The following is a 21,710-nucleotide window of genomic DNA, read 5'->3' as shown; positions in this document are numbered from 1 at the left end:
ACCCCTCCTCCACTCCTCCCCTCCTCCCTCCCCCATGCAAACAAAAGTGAAGCCTCCTCCTCCTCCTCCTCCTCCTCCCAGTGAACAATTGGCTGATAATGCAAAAAGGAGGATTTCCTGCAGGGTTTTTCTCATGTTTATTCACGCACGTGTCTGTTAATGATCATTTGCGCCTCTGTGAGTGGCTCCTGGTTGTTTTCAGGAAACAGTAGCATTAACCACCTGAATCCACATCTCAAGGCTGAGGATGTGGATTCGAATCAAAAGGATTTAATGGGACTGTTGCATGAATGAGTGGTTTGAGATTTGTTGGGAATAAACATAATATTAATCAGAACTTTATTTGTACAGCACGTATGTAAACAAGGTTACAAAGTGCTTCACAAAATACAAAGCAATAAAATCAAATGAATAAAAAATAAAAGGTAAGTGGAAGTTATGCACAATTTAATTTTAAGAGCCAAATAACATATTAAGGTGGAACGCTTTTTGTCTAGAAGCATGTGCAAATAATTGTTTCACTGACTTCAATTCCCTTAAAACTCAAAAGGTGTTTAGTTTGTCCAGTTTGGACTTCTGCAAAAAAACATGGCGGCCCCGTAGAGAGGACCTGGTCCAGTTATAAATATAAAGTATTAACATATAAAGGAATCTGTCTAGGGTAAAGAAAACAACAATGCTCTCAATTTAGATCAAACACACCAGTGAAAACATCGACGTCTCACCCAGATCTTACACACTGGACCTTTAAGCAAATTTCCCCCCAAATATCTCATTCTCTTCTTTTCAAATATGATCGTATCATTTGTCGGACATTTTTTGAAATGGACAATCCAACAATCCGAATTATCTTCTCACTACCACTAATAGGACGGTCTCTATAAGGGTAATTCAAGTTTTAGGGGTCCACCACACTCAGCCTAACAGGAAGAGTTAAGAGACCACCAGCATGTAGTGTATGTGAACCACATCATCACTGGTCTATTACAGAGGGACTACAGGGGACTGGGGTCACCCTGCAGCATTCCTGATAAACATCCTGTCAATTTATAACCCTGCACATCTGCCGCACACACCTTGCTCCCTCATCCCCTCTTTGTGTTTTTTCTCACAGAAGAACATCCACTCCACCAGGCAGGCCTGTCTGTGAAACATGGCTGAGTTCATCCAAAAGCTGCAGCCTATAGTCCAAACGCTGGAGAGGAAAAATTAGTCTGTATATAATCCGGAAAGATTATTTTTATCACTCAAGGCTCTGGTTTTAACCACAACGTTTCCTCTGCTCTCCTTTTGAGTCACGTCAGTTAAGTTTGCTTACAAAGCAATTACATGATGCGTTGGACCATGTCATAGTATCCTTTACATTTCTTATGCATAGATTTGTTTTTAAAAACATGACTTATTCTGTGGGTATTTATAGAACAACCTGATATGCTGCATCCTGCCATATGAGTACAGGACGTACAGGAGCAGAGTCATACACATGGACACTGTCGGAACAAGAGAAACACAATCGTGGCTTTTTATTAATTTGTGGCGACTGGATTCAGAAACCATGTTTGGTTTGGTATCTCCTGCTCATGTGGACAGATACAAGGCCTGCAGCCCTGTGCTCTCACCACAGCGCTCACTGGCATCTCTAAAAAAAACAGCTATAAAACAGAAAATATCCCAGACACAGATGCTGACATTCCTCACCGCCACCATCAACCAACCCCCTTAGGAAAAAAAAAGAGTGTGTTCTGTTCTCTGCCACACCGCCGATACATGTGCGTCTGCAAGAGTTTCCTTAATTCAGCGAGGATTGGTTTTTAGTAAGGGGAAAAAAATGCTACAGTTTCTGTTTCGCCTCAGTCTCCGGAGTAAGTCCGTACAACTGAAAGCAATCATGGGCCCTAAACACATCAAGCTGCAGAGGCTCAGGAGGTTCTGCAGGCTTATATAACCGTCTTTGAGGGCTTTGACTTCTGGGTAGATTTTCATCCACCATTGTGCGATAATGCCTGTTTATTTTCCAGACTTTCGGCCGGCTCTGTGTTTCATCTCATTCATATGAGAGACAGCAGGAATACAATTTATCATTTCATTAGCAGGCGGGGAAACACAATGGAGGCAACCTGGCATCTAGTCAGCGTGCAGATTCATATTTGAAAGCTGCGCGACACTAACGCTCAGTTATATAAGCACATGAGGTGGGAACTGTGGAGGAAAATGTTTATTTTGCTAATCTTGCCGTATTCTCTGCCCCAGTTCCCTTCCTGCAGCGTCGACACATGATTTCACGTTCCCTCTGACCTTGGCGGGGCCACAGAAGCAGCTCCCCTCCACGCAAGAAAAAAGAGAAACCCAGGGCCTGTGATATACTGTGCCCTCTCACCCCAGAGCCAGGCCCTACCCATGATTCAGCTGGGGGCCTTGACTTACCTGGTTTATCAGCTGCATAGTGAGGGATGACATAAGGAAGCTGTGACCCTGCAGTTAAGTCACCGCTGAGGTCACCGCTAAGGTCGTGTGCCCACTTGACCATGAAATCAATCAGTATTTATCATCTGAAACTGCGTCACACTGTTTCGTAAGCAATCTTTTGTAGCGCTCACTTTGTTGATTGGACTTGTAGGGAATCAGACGGACACATGCTGTACATAGGAAAAGCTTCTGGTTTCCCTTATATGATAAGATCGACTTTTTATTGATCCCACGCAGGGAAACTGAGGAACAGATCACAGTGCGCATGCAAGTGGACAACAAAGAAGTGGATTACGCAACATGTTTTAAGAAATTCTTGTGGTTGTTTTGATATATTGTTTTTTTTTTCACCACGAAAGCTTGTCACCACTGGAATCTGTCTTAACAGAATGAATTCAAGCTGCTTTTCTCTGTCTGCGAGGAAACTACAAACTTTTAACTGCAACCTTTGAAGCCTGCAGGGAGTCAGAGTCTGATACGTCATATTTGTGGCCTTGTCTCTGCTTTACCGACAAACACCAGCATGGTTTCTCTGATGTCGGGAATTACGCGTGTATATTTAAGTGAATTTTGGGTTATGAGGGCCATGGTGGAAGTGCGAAAAAGAGAGAAGAGCGTTAAGGCTTTTATTTGCTTCTGTGTCCAATCAGCAAGTTAGGGATGAAGCTTAATTTGAGAGCTTTGAAGGGTAAAAACAGCAAAGATTAAACTCCACTTTCATCTGCGCCTCATGTTTTAGCTAATTTACTGCAAATTGTTTACAATCAAGGACGGCTGCTACTGCTGCTGCTCTTTGCACAACATATTTGTACAAATGTCTTAAAGTACACTGCACAGTGTGAGGTCACTGGATTGTGTGTTCACCAGAGCTCACACAGTCAGACTGCTGGGAAGGAGCTGTGTGTGTTCACAAGCCTGATGACCTGTGGATAAATGCTGTTTGTCTTGTGGTCCTAGACTTCACACTCCTGTAGCTTCTGTCTGATTTTCCTCCATGTGTATATTATCCCATGCTAAGATGCAGTGATCGGTTTGTGGACTCCATTAGTCCTTGTAGCTTTTGCCATTTAGCGGCCACATCCAGGCTAACCCAACTTTATTCATGGAGGATGTTGGCAGGCAAGACTCGGAACAAAAAAAATAGGTAATTCCACCTCATCTGCATGTTTTAATATCATTTTAAAATCTATTTTTGCATCGTTAGCTCCTGCAAAAACATCATGGAAATCAGTTTTTAGAAAAGTAAACGTTGTTTACAAGAGATAATCTTTCACTTTGTCTTATGTTTTTTTTGTCTTCATATACTTGGCAGTGCTTGTGGTGGAGGTGGGAATCTGCTTTTCACAATCTGACAGCTGTCAAATTAAAACATTGATTTATTCATACGCTGTATAGAGAGAAAAACAATTAACTGTTACATGTGACGTGAGCATATTTATGTGAATCTATCAATATGTTCTTTCTTATACTAAGAGGGGGAAGTTCAGCAGAGGAAGAAATACCATGTCCAAGATGCTGAAGCTCCACAGCAGCAAGGGAGTAACACAGAAAACATTCTTCAGTGTAGAAGCAGACTCATTTGTCTTGGTTCAGCAGCTGGCTCCCATCGCTCCTGTGGGTCAGCGAGGGTTCGAGTGCTCTTCAGAAGTGTAAAGCCTCTAAATGTGACACACTACAACCCTGTACGTCAACATGGCACAGATGGACAGAGAGTCGTCCTGGGAGAGGGATCACAATCTGTGGCATGCACTCTTTGTGTCGCATATCTTTGAACAGAGGGTGGATGTCTTCTGAGATAATGTAAACTAAACTGCTCCCTCTGACTGAGATAGGCTCTCCCCTGAGCCCTAAGCATCTCTCTCTTCGTCTACCCTTCCTTTACTTTCATCCGCCCTTCTTTCCTCTCCTGTCTTCCACTTGTAATCTGACATCTTCATGCTTTTCTCTTTGTTCCTCAGCTTTATTATTACTTCCTAAACCTCCCAATATACTTCCGTCTTCTTTTTTCACCCGCCCAGATCCTGGTGCCCCCTCACCGGGCTCACCAGCTCCGTGTGAGCCTGTGGAATGTCCTCCAGAGTTTGGCCGGCATTATCCTCTACTCTCCTCCTGAAGGGTTTCCACATTCACGTGTTCCTCTGTATACATCTCCCACAGATCAGGACAGAGATAGCCATGCACGACAGAGGCTCAGGCACGTGGAAAGTAAGGTTGGAGGGACAAAGGGTGAGACAGAAATGAAGATGGAGAACCCTCTGCTCCAGCATGTCGGGTCACGTGACTCAATTTACTGGGAATTCGGTTTGACCTCCAAACACATGCCGAGCCATGCACATGCACAAAAACAAACACTGGAAGAGACGCACAAACAAATACCGAAAGCTATAAACGCAAATATCCATTCACTGAAGCAGACAAATGGAAAACTGGAAAAAAAATTGCTGATCGTGGGAAATAATTGAGAATCATTTCCTCTCTTTTGAAAGTGGAAAACCTTTTTTTTTTTTTTTTTACGAGACTTGATGAATAGCAGCGTGTGCATGCGCCCAAAAATAAAACTAAATCCACATTTGGTGCAAAGCCTTTTTACGGACACCTCTTTTTCTTTCTGTTTAGTTGCATGTGCTAAAAAAAGTTCCTGCTCTCGTCCAGAATACATCTTTTTAACAACATCCGTGACACATGTTGTATGAGGAAACACAGGCCTCCAGCCGCAGCAGCAACACGGATCCAAACAGACATCTGAAACCAAGCAAACAGTCATGGTGAACATCGTGTACACAGATACACGATGTAGAAATATAAATCTGTGTGAAAGCCTGCAAATAGACAACGACAGGGATGTTTAGCAAGTCGACAGATTTTCACTTTGCCTCTGTGTAAAACTCCCCCTGTTTGTTTGGTCTCCAGCAAGGACATGACGGCAGAGATTGTTTAGAGAATAAACGATGTTCATTTTAACGACCTTGGATGGAAATAAAGAGCTGGTTTTGCTCCTGCTGTGACAGAGTTGTCTCTTATTTGTCCAATCATTAGCCATTAGAAGGTTTTTTCTGGAAGACAAACGAGACAAATTGTTCTATCACTGTGAAACGCATCAATCTTTCATGGAACTGAAATTAGCTGTGAGGAGTGTGCGAGATGGAGAATGTCAGCGCAGGCAGTGTTGATCCTTTCACCATGGTGAGGTTCACGATGATGAGCCTCCCTCAGACGTATAAAATAAACACAACTATAACAGGCATTCCACTTAAAGAAAAGACACTGACCCGGGTCAGATCAGTGTTTGGGCATCGCTGCCATTCCACACGTGCTCCCTCTCCTGAGTCAGTGTCAGTCTGAGGGGTGTTTTCAACATGCATGCATGCCAGGCATATCATGTGTGTACAGATGCACACACGTGAACTGATAAGTATGTGTGTGTCTTAAGATGTTTGGGCTTGAACCCAGCGCAGTCTGAAAATAAACCGCAGGGTCAACAAACAAGACAGAGAGAGGGAGTCCTTCCATATGCTACTGGTGTGTGTGTGAGAGGGATTGTGGGGTAAAAAAAATGTGCTTCCCCTCTGTTTTCCTGTCTGCAGTGGGAACAGAACTCCCTGACATTTCAGTGAACTATCCAGCAGAACCCCTGTGTGTGTGTGTGTGTGTGTGAGTGTGTGAGTGTGTGTGTGTGTGTGTGTGTGTGTGTGTGTGTGTGTCTTTGTGCGTGTGTGTGCGTGTGTGTGTGTGTGTGTGCGTGTGTGTGTGTGTGCCCAGGACACGTCTTACACCCAGAGTTTGGTTTGGAGGAGCTCAGGCCCAGGAAGGAAGCTCGTCCTCGGGGGAGTCACCCTTGGGAGTCGAGGATCTGGAGGTCACAAGCTTGTTAAATTCAACACCCGCCAGCGGAGAACGTCCTGTGCGAGAAGGAATGAGCAGAATCTCAAAGCAAACAGTCGATCTGTTTAAACATTTGTTCCTCCGAGTTATCAATCACGCTCATTACAAAAGTAAGGTCGTCAGAGTTTAATGCAAAACAATAAATCACTGTAACAGCGACAAATAAATCAGGTTCTTTGAGCAAAGTGCTTATGTCAGCATGCTAACGTTAAATAAAGATGGACGACGTGTCCCCACTTCCTCCCACTATCGAAAAATGATGCCCAAATATTTCGGACGCGGTCCCACCGATAACACTCACAAGTAAGTCTCAGCTGCCAATCAGCACGTTTCACTCCACTTCTATACCATCAAATAAAAAATTTAACAAAACTTATTAAAAATGAGCGGGAGAAATGTAATGTTCAACACATAGTTCACCTTATCCATTTAATTGGCATTCCTCCCAAAGTACAGCTATATTTGATGGAAATACCATTTTAAGCCAATAATTGGATTTTTGGATGATGTGACGTGATTTGACTCAGTGAAAAATCTGGAGGCTCCTGAATTAAAGACAAGGTACGATAACTGTGAGTGTCAGAAAGTCACTGGATCAAATAAAACTTTTATCCTCTGGTGGAGCGAGAGCAAAAGTCAATGTACAACTCGTTACCATTCATCATCCAGGGACCTTGAATAGTAGTGAATATATTTTAGTCTGGACCAAAGTTTTAACCAACAGAGATTCTGCCTGCTTCTGAGTTTGTTTACATGACGCCACCTAGTGTTCATTTATATGTACCACACAAAAAAGCTGTTTTTTTAAAGGAAAATCCCACAAATTGTACACAAAAACCACTTTACTAGTCGGAGTCAGAACTAATTAACATTTGAAACAGTCTTTTGTGGACAGCTGTATTATTAACCGAGAGTGAGGAGAAGAATAAAGCAAAACGATAATTGAAAATTCCTGAAAGGATCAAGCCGTTTTAGAGCTTGATCCATTCCGGAGAATAAAGATCAGGATATCTTGGCCTCTGCTGCTTAGTTTTTATTTTTAAATCTCTGTCTTCATCTGTTGTAAATCCCCAAACTCTACTGAAATACACTATTGAAGTTGTGGAATACCTTGTCAAGGACATTAAGGAAAAGTTTTCAATAATGTAATTCTGTATTCCACTGCAGTAAAAAAAACTTGTATGAACCATAACTGTATTAGAATCAAGGATTATTCTTCATCCTCTGCCACCCTCAACCCCACACATCAGTTTTAACCAATTTATTCTTTCTTTGTATTGCCTGATCATGTTTCAGTATTTAAAGATGAAGCTTGAAATCTTTCCCACGTCAAAATAAATCTGATTTGCTTGTGAAGAAATAAAATTTTCATCATCTTCAATGGGAATCTTTAATATTAAAAAATACAGGGGTGGTGTTAGAAACATTCACTCACGAACCAACATAGAAAATGGGTTTTGTGCAACTTTCTGTTTCATAAAAAACAACATCTTGACATTTATCTCATGTGTTTTTGGTTTAAAATTTAAAAAGACCTATAACCTGCTGCGGTGGATTTCACAAAAGCTGCAGATCTTTATCATTAAGGCCACTGCGAGGAGAGACCAGGTCACAGCAGACACATAGAGACGACACGTCTTTTCAACAATTTCTGTTTTCTTTAAAGTTAACTGTGTCGACTGGTATTTCTCGATTCACAGGTAAGGAGCAATGTACGTTTACATACCAGCCTGACTGAAAACTGAAGTTGTACTTGGATATTATCTTAAAAGAAAAGAAATTGGTGTTTTGCGATGACGGCAACAAACAGCGAGGTAACCAGAAACACAGCAGGAGGAGAACTGGGTCTGTGGTCATTCATTAATTCTTGTGATCAGAGAGGTTTGGAACTGAAGATGAAGAAGTCGTGTTCGTACGGTTTGGTCCCAAGCTGCTTTGTGTCTCACAGTGAGGTTTCCTTGGATTCGGGCACAACGGGTTTGAAAGTCAAGATCTCTGTGAAGGTGTGACCTGGAGACAGAAGCACAGCAGGGCGGTGATCAATAAAACATAAATGCTCTTATTGTCCTCCCCCACACCCTTCACTTATTATTCCACTGATCTTTCTGGCTGTGTTACCCCTTAATCAGTCCAACAAACCCTCCCCCTTCATCCTTACGTTTCCACTGGTCCAGCGGCAGGTCTGTGTGGTCTAACGAGTGGTCGTACGGCTGCGCGTCCGTCTCCTCCTCCGTTTCCCTGAACTCAGTGAAGTAGGGGAGTGTGAGGGCCTCGGCAGCGGTCGCCCTGCTCTGCGGATCCAGCAGCAACATGTGCTCCAGCACAGACACGGCTGAGGGAGGTGGAACAGAATAAGGAAAGAGTGGCTACGAGGCTGTCAAACTGAACGCAGGCAGAATAATGAGGCTGAGCGTGTCCTACCTTGTGGATTAGTTGTGGAAAACACCTTCTGGAGGTCTTTCTTTTCCACTTTGGGAAGACTTTTGATGTAGCTTTTAGCCTGAGAAGAAATGAGAACATTTATTCTGGAATAAATCATTAGGTGCCAAATTGTGCCTCTTAATTATTGCGTGTTTTGCGTGTTCTGCACTCACATCCTCGGATTCTAGTTTTGAAATAAATTCCTGAGTTGGTGTTCCTGTGATTTTCATGATCTCAGTCAGCTGATCGAGGTCTGACGAACAGGGGTCAAGGGTCACAAGGGATTCAAATCCACAGAGGAGAATTTAATGGTAACTAAATCCCTCTAAATGTTTTCCTACATTCTCTATGACGCTCAACGACAGAGCGACAACTAGCCAACAGTTCACATCATAGATATTTGGCGATGCAGGCCCTGAGGCACATTATTGACCTGTACCCGTGTCCTAATAACTTTATGTGTGTGGGGAACGTGGATGTGCATGTAAACGGTCAGGAGGGTAAAAGGATACGGTCGCTGCCTTTAAAAAGAGGTTTTCCCTGCAGCATCTCGGCCATGATGCAGCCCACAGACCAAATGTCCACTGGAGAGAGACAGAAATCACAGTTATTGAACTTTACGCATTTCAGACTTCCAAGTATTATTATTATTATCATTGTAAAGAAGTGAATCCACGATGTAGTAAGCAAGTGATCAACAGAATAAGATGAGTGATTGTTCTGTAAAGTGTTGAAAGATTACCACCTAGTGGATAAGGCCTATCATTACAATTGGACTCAATTGAACTTAGATGTTTTTATGCATTTACTTCCACTTTCAAAACCCATCCCAGCATTGTTTGAAAACGTATTTCAATACAATACAATTGTAATACAATTTATTGTTTGATTAATAATATTTATTTAATATAATTGTATGTATATTTATATATTAATCAGATGTATTTTCTGAAGTTTTTTATAATTAAGATACAATATTTTTGGAGCTTTTTTTAATCTGATATACAAACAAAGCTTCTTCTTATTATTATTATCACTTTTTAGAGTCTCCATTCACAAACATAAAGACAAAAGAAATCTCCTCCACCATCACCCCAGCAGGAAACCTGAGCCTCTCAGCTCATTCAAACCTCCTCTCCAAACCCCAGAGGGACAAACAGAGAACCTGGGGAGACAGCGGCCTCTCTGTCTCTGCCCCCTCCCACTGTAACTATCGCCCCATGGGAATTAAATGCTCTACTAGGAAGGCACGGGGAGAGCTGCGCCTTTAAAAACTGTCCTTTGTCTCACTGAAGCAGAACAGGGCTCGCACATGGAAACGGGTTCACACTCAAGTATGGATTTCAAAAGTCTGTATTTCACATATTGCAGCACCTTTTCCTTTACACCCCATCCACACACTGTCGGCACAGGGGCAGTATCTTTGAAATGCAGACTGGAAGAGCTGGAGATCTAACCACCGACCTTCTGGTTCGTGAATGACTCTCTCTACCCCCTAAGCCACAGGTGGCGGTGTGAATGGTTGTTTGTCTCTTTATGTCGATCCTGTGATACGATGGAGACCCTTCCAGGTTATACCCCAAAGTCTGCTGGGATTGGTTGCAGCCCCCCCATGACCCTCAAAGGATTAGTGGAATCCATCCATTATCTATCAATAATTATTTATTAGTCATTATTCATAGAAGAGGAATAAATAACCTGCTAAAGTCTCAGTGGCATCAAAAGACCAGAAGCCACAACAACAACAAAACGTTTTGGGAAAAATTAATTCAGCAACAAGTTGGAACCTGTCCTCCTGAGGTGTCAAAGGTCATTCTGGGAAATGTAGTAAATCACAGCTGAACCCGACGCCTCGAGTTAAAGGAATTTGTGGATCACAAAACATCAAATACAGACGACATCATAAAAACAACATTACCAGTCTGAGTGTAGTGCATCCAGCTCAGGATGACCTCCGGGGCTCTGTACCAGCGAGTCACCACGTAGCCAGTCATCTCGCTGTCTGCCTGCCGCGCCAAACCAAAGTCCAAAATCTGACGGAGCGTGAACAGAAACAGGGCAGAGTCAACGACATCTACACATCAAGGCGGTAGAAATGGTGATCGATTTCAGTTTTTGATCGGAACATAAGTTAAGTTTTTAAAAACTAAGACAGCTTGTGTGTTGTGCTAGTTTGAGGTATCATTGTGTGCAGCTGTACCTTGAGCTCACAGTCTTGGTTGATGGCGAGATTTCCTGGTTTGAGGTCCTGCAATCATAACGAAAAAAAAGAGCAGGTATGACTGTGACTCTGAGTGTGTGGCAAACAACAGCCAAAGGGGAAATTAAATCCAGTCATAAGAGTGCAGTGCAATAAAATTGGAGGGTAGACGCTCGCAGAAGAGACAACTCCCTCTTGAATTAGATAAGAATGTATGATTCTTAACCTCACACATATATTTTAAAGTACATTTATATCCACCGTAACAACTTACCCTGTGAATTATACCAGCTGAATGAATATACTGCAATAAAAGAATATAACAGGGATTTAATCAACAGAACCATTCAACTGAGGTAATAAACTGTAAATATGGTCAACGCAGAGTTCTCCACCTTCAGCCCTTTGAGCATCTGATAAACCAAATACTGAATTTTTTCCTCTGACAGTCTCTGCAGCTTCATCAGCTTCCCCAGATCTGTCCCCATGAACGGCATCACCAGGTAACTTAGAGAAGAAGGAGAACAAAAACATCACGTCTGTGGAAACTTTACAACCGGCTGCTGCTTTTAAATGGTCCTGTAGTGTTTAGCAGGCGGATAATGGTTACTTACAAATCGTGGAATCTGTCCAGGGAGAGGTCAGCAGTAAACACATCTAACAGGCCAATCACCTGCAGCAGACAGAACGATACTGTAAATCACCCAGGAGGACGTGATCCTCTGTCCCGCCGGTCGTTATTGTATCACACTTGTTTTCCAATGTACGAGTACAATGAAGACAGAACTGAACCACAGTGATTTAGATAAGCCATCGTGTTGGTTCTTACGTTCTCGTGCTTCATGTGTTTGAGAAGCCTCAGCTCCCTGTAGGCCCGTTTGGCGAAGAGCTCGGACTGGAACGGTCGGTACAGTTTCTTGATCGCCACTTTGGCTCCTGTTCTGGAGTCCACCGCCAAGCTGAAGGTAACATCAGAGGGTCTGAGGCAGTATTACATACTATATATATATATATATATATATATATATATATATATATATATATCTGATCTGGAGATATGAGGAAATTAGATTTGCCTGATCTTCTCTGAAAATATAACTAAAGATTTAATTCCTTAACTTCTGATGAGGAATTTGACAAATAGCTTAAATCTGTGACTGCAACACACACACACACACACACACACACACACACACACACACACAAATTACATTGACTTTAATTGATTTCCTGGAGACTTACTCTAACCTTAACCATAGTTACTACTTGTCTAACCCTTACCTCAACATTAACCTAATCCAAAACTTTCAGTGCGTCTTCATCTTAAAATGTAATGATTTATCTTAATGGTGACTTGCTTTTGTCCCGATAAGGAAGACAAGTCCCCATCATGTGTAAACAGATTCAGGTCCCCACAACATGGATATTACCTGGACCACAAACACACAAATATATACACAAGTTGGCAATTATTATGACTTTGTATTAACTCCCGTTCCTCAACCAGGACACACTCAGATGAAACCCAAACCTCAACCAGAACCCTCTCAGATGTAACCCAACCTAAACCAGGACCTCAGACATGAGGTTTTTATGGGACCATGGTCCCCATCAGGTCTACAGCTCCTGAAAGGTCAGTGTTTATAAGTACACACACACTCCCCCCCCCATCCTCTGCTCCATCCAGATGTGCTCTCAAGCAGCAGGAGGGCCACATGGTGTTTTCAGACTAGTTCATGTGTTATTAAGTTGCATTCAGGGGCTCAGAGCAGCTCAGGACCCGCCCACGCCGTCCATCATCGCTAACAAAGACGCACAAGGATCCTGAGGAGCAGCTTGTGCGTCTTGTATGTGAATGGAAATGTCATGTATCAGTAAAAACTGGTTGTGAGCGATTTGTGTCTTTAAGCCTCGAGTCCTGCTCTCTTCATCAAGCTGCAAAAAACCCGAAGAGGTGACGTGAGGTAGACTGCGGTGAAGGTGTCGGTGCAAGTGTCTCCATCATATCAGGAAGTGGAGCAGCGCGTGTTCAGCGGAGCGCACAGACTTTTTCTTTTGTTCGGCTGTGGCACCGTGCGTCCGCCTCCTGGATGTCACCATCTGGCCTCTTTTGTTCACCACCGAGCTCCACAGTAAAAGCCCCAGTGTGAAATCTGAGTGTTTTTTCCACTTACCAAACCGTCCCGTACGCTCCGGTCCCCACCTGCCTCAGATCCCGGTAACGATCCGGCACTTCCCACGAGGTTTTGTTGACTTCTTGTCGGTAGTAACCGGGTCTGACGCGCTTGGACATGTTTAAGTTAAAACCCTAAAACCGTGTTAGGTCCAGGTTTCGTCTTCTTCTTTGGCTGGTTTTTGTTTTCCTGCGCCGTCGCTACACACCCATTGTCTCAGATCCCACCTATGCGCTCACCCTCACCCACACACCAGTGCGCAGCGGCTCAGGGCGCACCGCACCCTGAGGTCACCCGGAGCCACTCCCGCTGAAGGTTCACAATTAAAGGTGAAACGCCGACTGGAATGTGAGTAACATGAGACGACAGACTGACGGGGTGAGACAGAAACGCGTCGGCAGGTGTAGAGAAGCTTAAACAAAGTCCTCTGTGTGACTTGGTCTGGCTACTGCAGGTTCCAGTCCTCAGAGCTGCGTCCTCGGCGCAGCAAACATTTTGGGGGCTTGCTGGGACTTGAGGTGAAGATAACCACAAGAATGCAATTGGAGAAGTGCTAAAGGGGGAGGTATGCGTCCAGGAAACAGAGCAAATACACAGTTATATCATAAGCAAACAGGATATTTTACATTGTCTCAGCTCCGGCTCACATTTATACAAACAGAGAAAGGTTGAAACATTTGCCTGTATCAACACGAGGCGTGTAAAAGCTTGAGTTGTTCTTGTTATGAAACAGAAATGTGGAGGTGGAGTTCAGTTCCTAAAATAACAAGGCAGCTATGATAGGTTAAAGGAGGCAAAATGATTTATCACACTGCTCTGTTTATTAAGATAGGTTAAAGACATAGCTGAGGGAGCGCTCAGTTATATTTCACATTATTAAGCAAAAATAAAATCTAATTTCATGTCCATCCCTGTCGTCTGTTAAGCGAGGATGTTTTGATGCTTTTTTACAACAGGTCTAAAATTCATTCACCAAACCAACAGATTGATCCTGATTCAGAGGGCACAAGCTATAACCAGTGGTGTTGGCCCTGAAGGCAGTCGATTCATGTATGTGTCCATGTTTTTCTTTCCTTATGGAGAGGACCACACTTGTTAGCATCACATTTATGACACGTTAATAAACTTCCTCTATTAAAGTTTGCCTCGACAATGGTTGGTCATGTGTTTCCTCTTTTTCTCTCTCTCAACAGTCGTGTGGATGTTCACTTAACAAGAAATTAACAAGCTAAGTTCATATGTGAGGTTCTGTTCTATACCAGTGATGGTGTTGTCTAGAATATATTGTGCGTATTATCTTCTGCGGCTTAAAGAAACAAGTGCAGTAATTCCCTTTCACCCACAAGCATAACATCATCTTTCACACACACACGCACACACACTGTATATATCATATTATTTGGTATATGTTGAGGTGACACCCCACAGGTCATCAGAATCAGACAGGTCACTGTAGGACTTGTTGTCTGACTCATCATTAATCCCTAACTAAACACTAAACAGACAGGACGCGAGCTGAGGCTGCTTTTTGGGGGGGGAAGTCCCAGGAAATGAGAAAATGTGTCTCCATGTATATTTTATAAACTGTACTTCTGTAGACTTTTGATTAAAAATCCGATCTTTTTCTTTCACCTGATGCATCTTGCATTCTGGGTCACTGACTAAAACTCCACCCATGAATTTTTTGGGTGACCCGGCCAAACCCATGTCAATGGAATTCCTAAAATGAAGTTTTGTTCGATTGGTTATCTCCATCACAACGTCCTGTTAAATTCAGAAATGTGAAGCCATCGGAAGAAACATATCCTTAAAACCCATTTCACACATGGTCAAAAACTTTTCACCAGATATGGCACCGTCATATTTGTAATTTTATGTGTTTGTACCAAACTCAACTCAGCCCCTGTCTGTTTTGCGTCAGCGAGGTATCCTGTGGTGCGTCGTGCCTCATGCTAACTTCCCTGACGCTGCCTGCCAATGAAAGAGAGAGCTGTACAGTGACTGGAAGAGCGAGGAGAGACGTTAAAATTAAAACAAGAATAAACTCTCTCTTTCAGGCAGGCAAGCTGATAATCAGGAAAGTTACTACGAAGATCATGTGACACAGAGTTCATTAGCCCAAGCTGGAGGTTTGCTGTCGTAGGGAACAGGATCTCTAGCTGTGGATGGAGATGCAGCTTCTTGCTGTTGCTCCTCTCCTTCGTCTCTCTCCGCCCGTTCTGCAGCGCCGCCTCCGCCCACCCACGCAGGAAGCTCCAGACCTGGCTGCGAAGAGAAGGGCTTCTCGAGAACCTTGAGAACCCGCTGGACCTGAGAGGAAGTGAGAGCTGAAAGTGAAACGCTGCAGCACAAGGGAATTTCAGTGAATTCTAATAATAATATATAAATTATTGTTGAGGTGCTGCAGAAAGCAACGTTCATGCAAATGTTCTATTGTCTCAACCAAAGTGCACTGGAACAAGATTACATTAAATTCACATTCAAAACTAGAATTCTACAGAGTGCAGACATCAACAAGTCCCCTTAAAATTCAGCAGCAAATCTTATTTTTGGACATAATTCTTAAACTATTGACTTCCTGCTGAATGGACTTGATCAAAGGTACACAGTGATTATAGTTACACATTTTTAGCCTTTTAATTTTAATATATAGTGGCTGAAGAAAAGCCAACCCCGATGGAATAAACTCTGTATTTTAATTTGGATCTGCACCAAATTGCACACACTCATAGATATCAGTCTTCTGAAATATGTGACCCATAAATAATTCCCTGGGAAATGTATGAAAATGTCTAAAAATGCCTTAACTTACAATGTTTGAGATAAAGAAAATATATTCCTAGATTCCCCTCTTTGCACAGATCTGCACCAAAACTGAATGGGTTGTTTCTTAGCTCATATCCCATCAAACCACCATGTTTTGGTGGAATCCATTCAGTAATTTTTGCATAATCCCACCGACAAACCCACAGATGGCCTCCTCCTTGGCGGAGGTACTAACAGAAGTACAATGTGTTTAACACTGACAGTGAATCCGAGCCTGACCTCAGAAAAGTCTCCACTCTCTGCAGCTTCGATTGCATTCTGGGCGATGTAGTTCCTGAGAACCACGCGCGGGTTGGTGCCGTCCATCACTCTCACCCTCTCCTCCTGCACAGCCTGCACATCGCTCTGCCCCTCCAGCTCACGAGCCAGACGCTTCCTGCGGCAGTGATAATGCAAAAAACATTCAGTCAGAGAGTAACAGTCATGGAACAATGTCAGACTCAACATCCCATTTCCTCCTCTCACCCTCCCTCTCTGTCAGTCTCTGTTATCAGTCACACTTCCACCCGTCACCATCCACCCAAAAACAAAACAACCCCTACTCATCCGGTGAAACTAGTTCCTCAATCTTTTCTTTGGTTTTATTATAACTTCTTTCTCTTCCTTCAGATACCTGGCCCCTTTCCCTCCATCTCACCTGTAGCTTGCGACCCAGCGAGTCCACTCCTCGGCCTGTTTGCCCCTCAGCTCCTCCTGGCTCGTCTCCATCAGATCTTTCAGTCTGCTGAGTTTGTCCAACTGCCTCGCTATTGTCATCCTGTCTGAGATCATCTGGAACAGCGCTGGGCTGCTCTGAGCCATGGACAGCAGCATCGCCAGCTCACTGTCAACGGCAGACAGGAATCATAACAGTTCAAATTGTTACTGACGTGCTGGAGAAAGCAGAGGACCCAATCTGCCTGTGTGGTCGATCCAGGTTTCATCCGCTCTTCAGATACTTTCATGGAGAAAATAAGGTAATGAGATGAAAAGAAGACAGACGAGTGTTTATGGCACGTTCACTGACTCTGTTTACATGTGCAGATTAGATTAGGCAGGAAATCAGATAACGTATTTAAACGTGCCACTTCTGATTACTCTGATCCTCCATGTTTACATCTCGTCTGCTCAATGATCAGATTTTCCTTCTACGACTTCAAAAAACAGCACAAGACACAATTATAAGTCATCCGCTCTGTATTATACAATATACAAAGCTGGACCACATTGACAGATAATTAGATTTAGATTTTTCTCCAGCATTGTTGCAACTGAAAAATAACGACCTTTGACATTGTTACTTTCATTTTCAGACAGACAGGGCACAGGTGGGAACCCCGGATCTACTGAGGCTGTGTTTTCAGCAAGATTCCATCAAATGATTATGGTTCCTACTTTAAAACTGGAAGCGAAAGATATGTTGACAGCAATCAGTATGAATGCTTCAGTTTTCATATTAACATAAGGGTTCAATTGACTAAAGGGGTTTAACCAATAATCAATTTGTAGGGGGATTGGGGGGGGGGGGGGGGCATTCCCTTGAAACCAATATTACCAAAAATAACATTCCTCTTAACAATCTGTCAATTCTGTCATGCCCTGTCGTCCCTCCATCCAAAGCTAAACAATGAGATGCGCAGTTTATTTTAAATGTAAAAAATAAATTACAGTTTTGATCATGATAATTGATTAATTATCATTAGAATCATTATTAGAAACTTGACTCCAAGTCGATGCTTATGTTGCTCCGTGATAGTTTGGTGTATTATCATCTATCACTGACTGTTAAGGATAATGAATATGGAACTGATCATTTAGCTGGAGCACAAACAAAATGGTAATACAGCCATACTTCTGCTGTTTAAGGGGAAATTTTGACCGAATGGTGGTGACACATGTTAAGGTCAATGCGTCCTCTGGGAGGGGGATACCACCAGCTATCAAAACAGGAACTATATTTTGTTATAAATTAAAGTAAATGTGACGGTGGAGGTGGAGTAAAGATCACAGGAATTATGGCAATGAACCATGACTACATTTACTGCCCATGTGCTGTGAACCATTATTCTATTCTATCATTCTATTTACTACAGAACAAATGAAGCTCATAGTGAGGTCATTTCTGTACATGGCAGCGTCGACCTGCTCACCGTGGATCCATCGTAGGTTTGTTTGCAGCCTTGAGCTCATCTAAGGAGGCGCACTGTTCCAGCAGGAGTTCAGTCGCCTCCTTCACTAGCTCCTCTTCTCTTTCACCTTCACCCTCAGCAGGACAGGAAATCTGACTCAAGCTGCGGAAGGCGTTCGTGAAGTCCGCACCTGCAGGAGAGAAACAGACAACAGTGGTGCAACAGGTTTAATATTTCTCATGATTCATCACAGTGCTTTGTGTACATATGCTCCATCATCACACACATTCTGTTGTGAGGGAGTTTGATGCTCTCTAGCTCCACCTGTATTGTGCATGGTCTGCAGCAACTCTGTGATCAGAATTTCATCCTCAGGCTCTTCCTTCTTCAATAAGCCCAGTTTTTTCCTCATGTTCTCCAGGTAGAAGCCATTGTACAGATCCAGGTACTCGTCCGTGACAGCCTCAGCCCGGTCCGGTGGCAGCTCTGGGGCAAGAGCCTCTGCTAGCTTCACCAGGTTCCACCTGCAGATCGCCGGCTGGGCCTGGTACGAGTAACGGCCGGAGTTATCGGAGGCGTTGCAAATGAAATCTGGATCAAACCTGAAGGAAATTAGGAAAGTTGTGATGGAAACTTCAAACCCAGAATGTGTGTGTTGTGGCTATGATCGTGGTTTTACTGCGCTTTCAACTTGCTGCTGTGAGAAGCAGATGCATAAGCTGCAGCAGAAAATTATAAAGGCTCTTTTGACATAAAGCAACACAATGCAACTGTTTTACCAGAGAATTGCTGCTTCGGAATTAGTTTGATTGTTCACTGGAAAAGGGAGAAAGTTTCCTCTTTCATTCCCACTCCTCACCCTACTTCCTGTTTGAGTGTGTATGATCTCCTTTGAGAATTGTATATCTGACTGATTGTTACTCCTTCAATTCCTTGAAACAGGCTCCAGCAACTTCAAGGGTAATGCTGCTGAACAGTGTGTCAGTTAAAAAGACTAAGAAATCATTAAAAACCAGCCTCTGTCTTCAGTACTCAATGAGAGAAACTTTAAAATAAGAAGTTTGGTGGATTTGTTACAGCTGCAGCTCTTCTGGTTCAGGGAGCCGGGGATCATGAGTAATATCCACTGTTCAGTTGTGTTTCAGTTCAGTGAGTGGGACAATGCAGCCAGAGATTGAGATGCTTAGATCTTTCTCTTAATGAAAACTACTGAATCCCTCGGACACAGAGCCCAACAGAAGTAATCATCACGTGTGGAGGCAGAGGGCGCTGTTGCTCAGAAAAAACGTACATAGTGTTGCTTTAATATCAAAAGACCATACAGAATCAGCACGTCTCCTGGATCAATCAGACCAACTGGTCATATAAACTCTACAAATGTCTGACCTGTCCATAAAGCCATATGGACCATAGTCCAGCGTGACTCCCAGGATGCTCATGTTGTCTGTGTTCAGGACTCCATGACAGAAACCTACACACTGCCACTGAGCCACGAGCCGAGCGGTGCGAAGCATCACCTGCAAACACAACAACTCACAGTAAAGTTCTACTGCATGTCTCTAATCTGAAAACAACTCCTGAGGAGAACGGATGAAACCATTACTTTCTAATTACATGAGGGAAATGTCAGAAGTCTGTATCCGGCTCTCTTAATATTATCTCATATTAAGCCGTGGACAGAGCGACTCTGTGCAAACAGTCACATTCTGACTGAGTCACTGACTGAGTCACTGAATCACAGCAGCTTAACAGGATAAGAGGATCTAGAAATGTTCTTGGCTTCAAACTGTAGTGTCACTGCCTTGAAAAGGCTTCATGCTGATTTGGGTAAACTTTACAGAACACAGTAATCTTACATACATACTTAGATATTTTCTTTAAATTTCTAGGCCATGTTAATGCATTTGATTTTCTGAGAAATCAACTAAAATGTTGAAAAACCACCCAGAGCCATATGTCCTGACACCAAGATTCATGATACCCCTCAAAGAAAAACAGCTGCAGTTGCTAAAGTGGAAAAATGTAGACAGTTGTCACTCGGGGGCTCTGACCTCTCTGAAGAAAGCCACGTTCCTCTCCACTCGGTCTGGGTAATTCTGCTGGATCTCAGGATAAAACATCTCAATGACATAATCCAACATCTGACCTCGGATATCATCGCGCCCGTAGCTGGGACCCTGGCGCCCGGTGAACTCGTCTGCCCGCTTGAAGATCTCAAAGGATCCAAACCTGCACAGTGAAGACGACAGACATCTCGGGTGTTTACAAAGCTCAGACATCCATGACGGATGAGAGGGAGGCAATGACCTGCGCTCACCTGAGGAAGGTGGGGGCGATGCGGAGAACCACAGAGCATCTCTCCTGGCGCGGGTGTCCGCTGTAGTGCACGTCCCGTACCACCCTGCTGTCAGAGGTCACCACGGAACCAGCTCTGGTGGTGGGCACACCCAGGAAGAACATGGCCTCACTGCAGAGGAACTCTCTTATACTGGAGCGCAGAACCTTTCGGCCATCAGCCTGTCTGTGGAGGGGAGACACAGATTGCAAAATGCAGCAAATTATCACAATAATAATAATTATAATGATCAAAGTAGTGCAGTCCTGCTTTGATTCACTGAGAAAAAGCAAAATTAGATCATTCCTTCACCAACCACTTAACGAAAATGCTGCTGCCAGACTTTTAACACTTTGCACAATGAACTAGGAGAAACGCAGTCACGTTTGAATAAAACCCTTTTCTTCCAGAACCCTGGAAACACAACATGACACACAGTCCATCACAGAAGCAGCTTGTACCTGGAGTAAGGAGTCAATCCTGCTCCCTTCACCTGAATCTCCCACCGGCCGCTCGGGTTTTCCCGGAGCAGCTCTGGATCCTGACCGGGAGGCACCTTCACCTCCCCCAGGTAACAGGCCGCCCCGTCGCCCAGCTGCCCGGCGAACTGTCCGAACTGGTGTCCGCAGTAGCAGTGAGCGGCGGGCTCGGATCCGGGCATCACCCTGGAGCCGCTCAGATACTCCGCTCCGAGCGGGTCCTCGGTGACCTCCTCCCCGCTGAGCCCCAGCAGCGCCAGGGCGTCCTGCGACACGGCCACGAAGCGAGGCCGGGTCAGCGGCTGCGGCTTCACCCGGGAGAAGCACGCTCCCTTCACCTGCCGCACGCCGGGATCCTCCGACGGGTCCAGGGGAAGTTTCCTGAGGGCGGCGTTGTCAAACTCCAGCCGCTCCAGCGGGGAGCGACTCACCGCCAGACCCATGTTCTCCATCCCGCCCGAGCCGAGGCGTCTGAACACGGACACACCAGGGACCACGATGCGTGACGGTCGCAGCCGAGGTCCTAAATAAGCCATGAAACCGCGGCCATGAGTGAGTTTGTGTCGCAGTCACTGATCATGCTTTCATAATCCTTCTGTTTACGACAGACGGTACTACACTGAAATCTGTCCGACCGGAAACAAGCGCTACACGCGGAACTACATAGACAGAAACTCAAATTGTTATAAAACTGAGTTAACAAAGTTCAGGTAATAATTCATTTATAATAAAAACTTAATAAGAAAGCTAATAATATTATTGTGACAGACAGTACAACACTGATATCTGTAAATGTGTAACAACACAGCCCAAAACCCA

General features: G+C 43.9%; 2 protein-coding genes across 2 annotated transcripts; both read right to left on the bottom strand.

Annotated features, from left to right (window-relative positions):
* Positions 1-7,719: 7,719 nt before the first annotated feature.
* On the bottom strand, positions 7,720-13,780 carry mapk12a (mitogen-activated protein kinase 12a). Its single transcript, XM_020102215.2, has 12 exons — positions 13,144-13,780; positions 11,799-11,928; positions 11,584-11,642; positions 11,365-11,476; positions 11,244-11,273; positions 10,970-11,017; positions 10,688-10,802; positions 9,282-9,353; positions 8,943-9,022; positions 8,770-8,848; positions 8,507-8,680; positions 7,720-8,358 (listed from the first exon to the last, which is right to left on the bottom strand). Exons 1-12 carry the CDS (start codon positions 13,260-13,262, stop codon positions 8,291-8,293), a joined length of 1,086 nt encoding a protein of 361 aa, XP_019957774.1. The 5' UTR covers positions 13,263-13,780; the 3' UTR covers positions 7,720-8,290.
* Positions 13,781-13,942: 162 nt separating this feature from the next.
* selenoo1 (selenoprotein O1) lies at positions 13,943-21,557 on the bottom strand. The gene is made up of 9 exons (XM_020102196.2): positions 20,874-21,557; positions 20,395-20,598; positions 20,129-20,306; positions 19,464-19,594; positions 18,402-18,679; positions 18,099-18,267; positions 16,607-16,792; positions 16,189-16,345; positions 13,943-15,453 (listed from the first exon to the last, which is right to left on the bottom strand). The coding sequence occupies exons 1-9, from the start codon at positions 21,425-21,427 to the stop codon at positions 15,229-15,231; spliced, it is 2,082 nt and encodes a 693-aa protein (XP_019957755.1). The 5' UTR covers positions 21,428-21,557; the 3' UTR covers positions 13,943-15,228.
* Between the last annotated feature and the right edge of the window lie 153 nt (positions 21,558-21,710).

The sequence above is a fragment of the Paralichthys olivaceus genome, chromosome 7 (genome assembly GCF_024713975.1).
Source record: "Paralichthys olivaceus isolate ysfri-2021 chromosome 7, ASM2471397v2, whole genome shotgun sequence".
NCBI lineage: Eukaryota > Metazoa > Chordata > Actinopteri > Pleuronectiformes > Paralichthyidae > Paralichthys > Paralichthys olivaceus.
The sequence above is the reverse complement of the archived record's forward strand: the minus strand, read 5'-3'. Positions and strand labels throughout refer to the sequence as shown.

Excerpts from the sequence above, each read along its gene's own strand:
- mapk12a (XM_020102215.2), bottom strand. The coding sequence starts at position 13,262 with ATGTCCAAGCGCGTCAGACCCGGTTACTACCGACAAGAAGTCAACAAA. Across the intron at positions 11,477-11,583 it reads CTGGACAGATTCCACGATTT|TTACCTGGTGATGCCGTTCA; the intron begins GTAAGTAACCAT and ends TTCTTCTCTAAG. Across the intron at positions 8,849-8,942 it reads CAAAACTAGAATCCGAGGAT|GCTAAAAGCTACATCAAAAG; the intron begins GTGAGTGCAGAA and ends ATTTCTTCTCAG.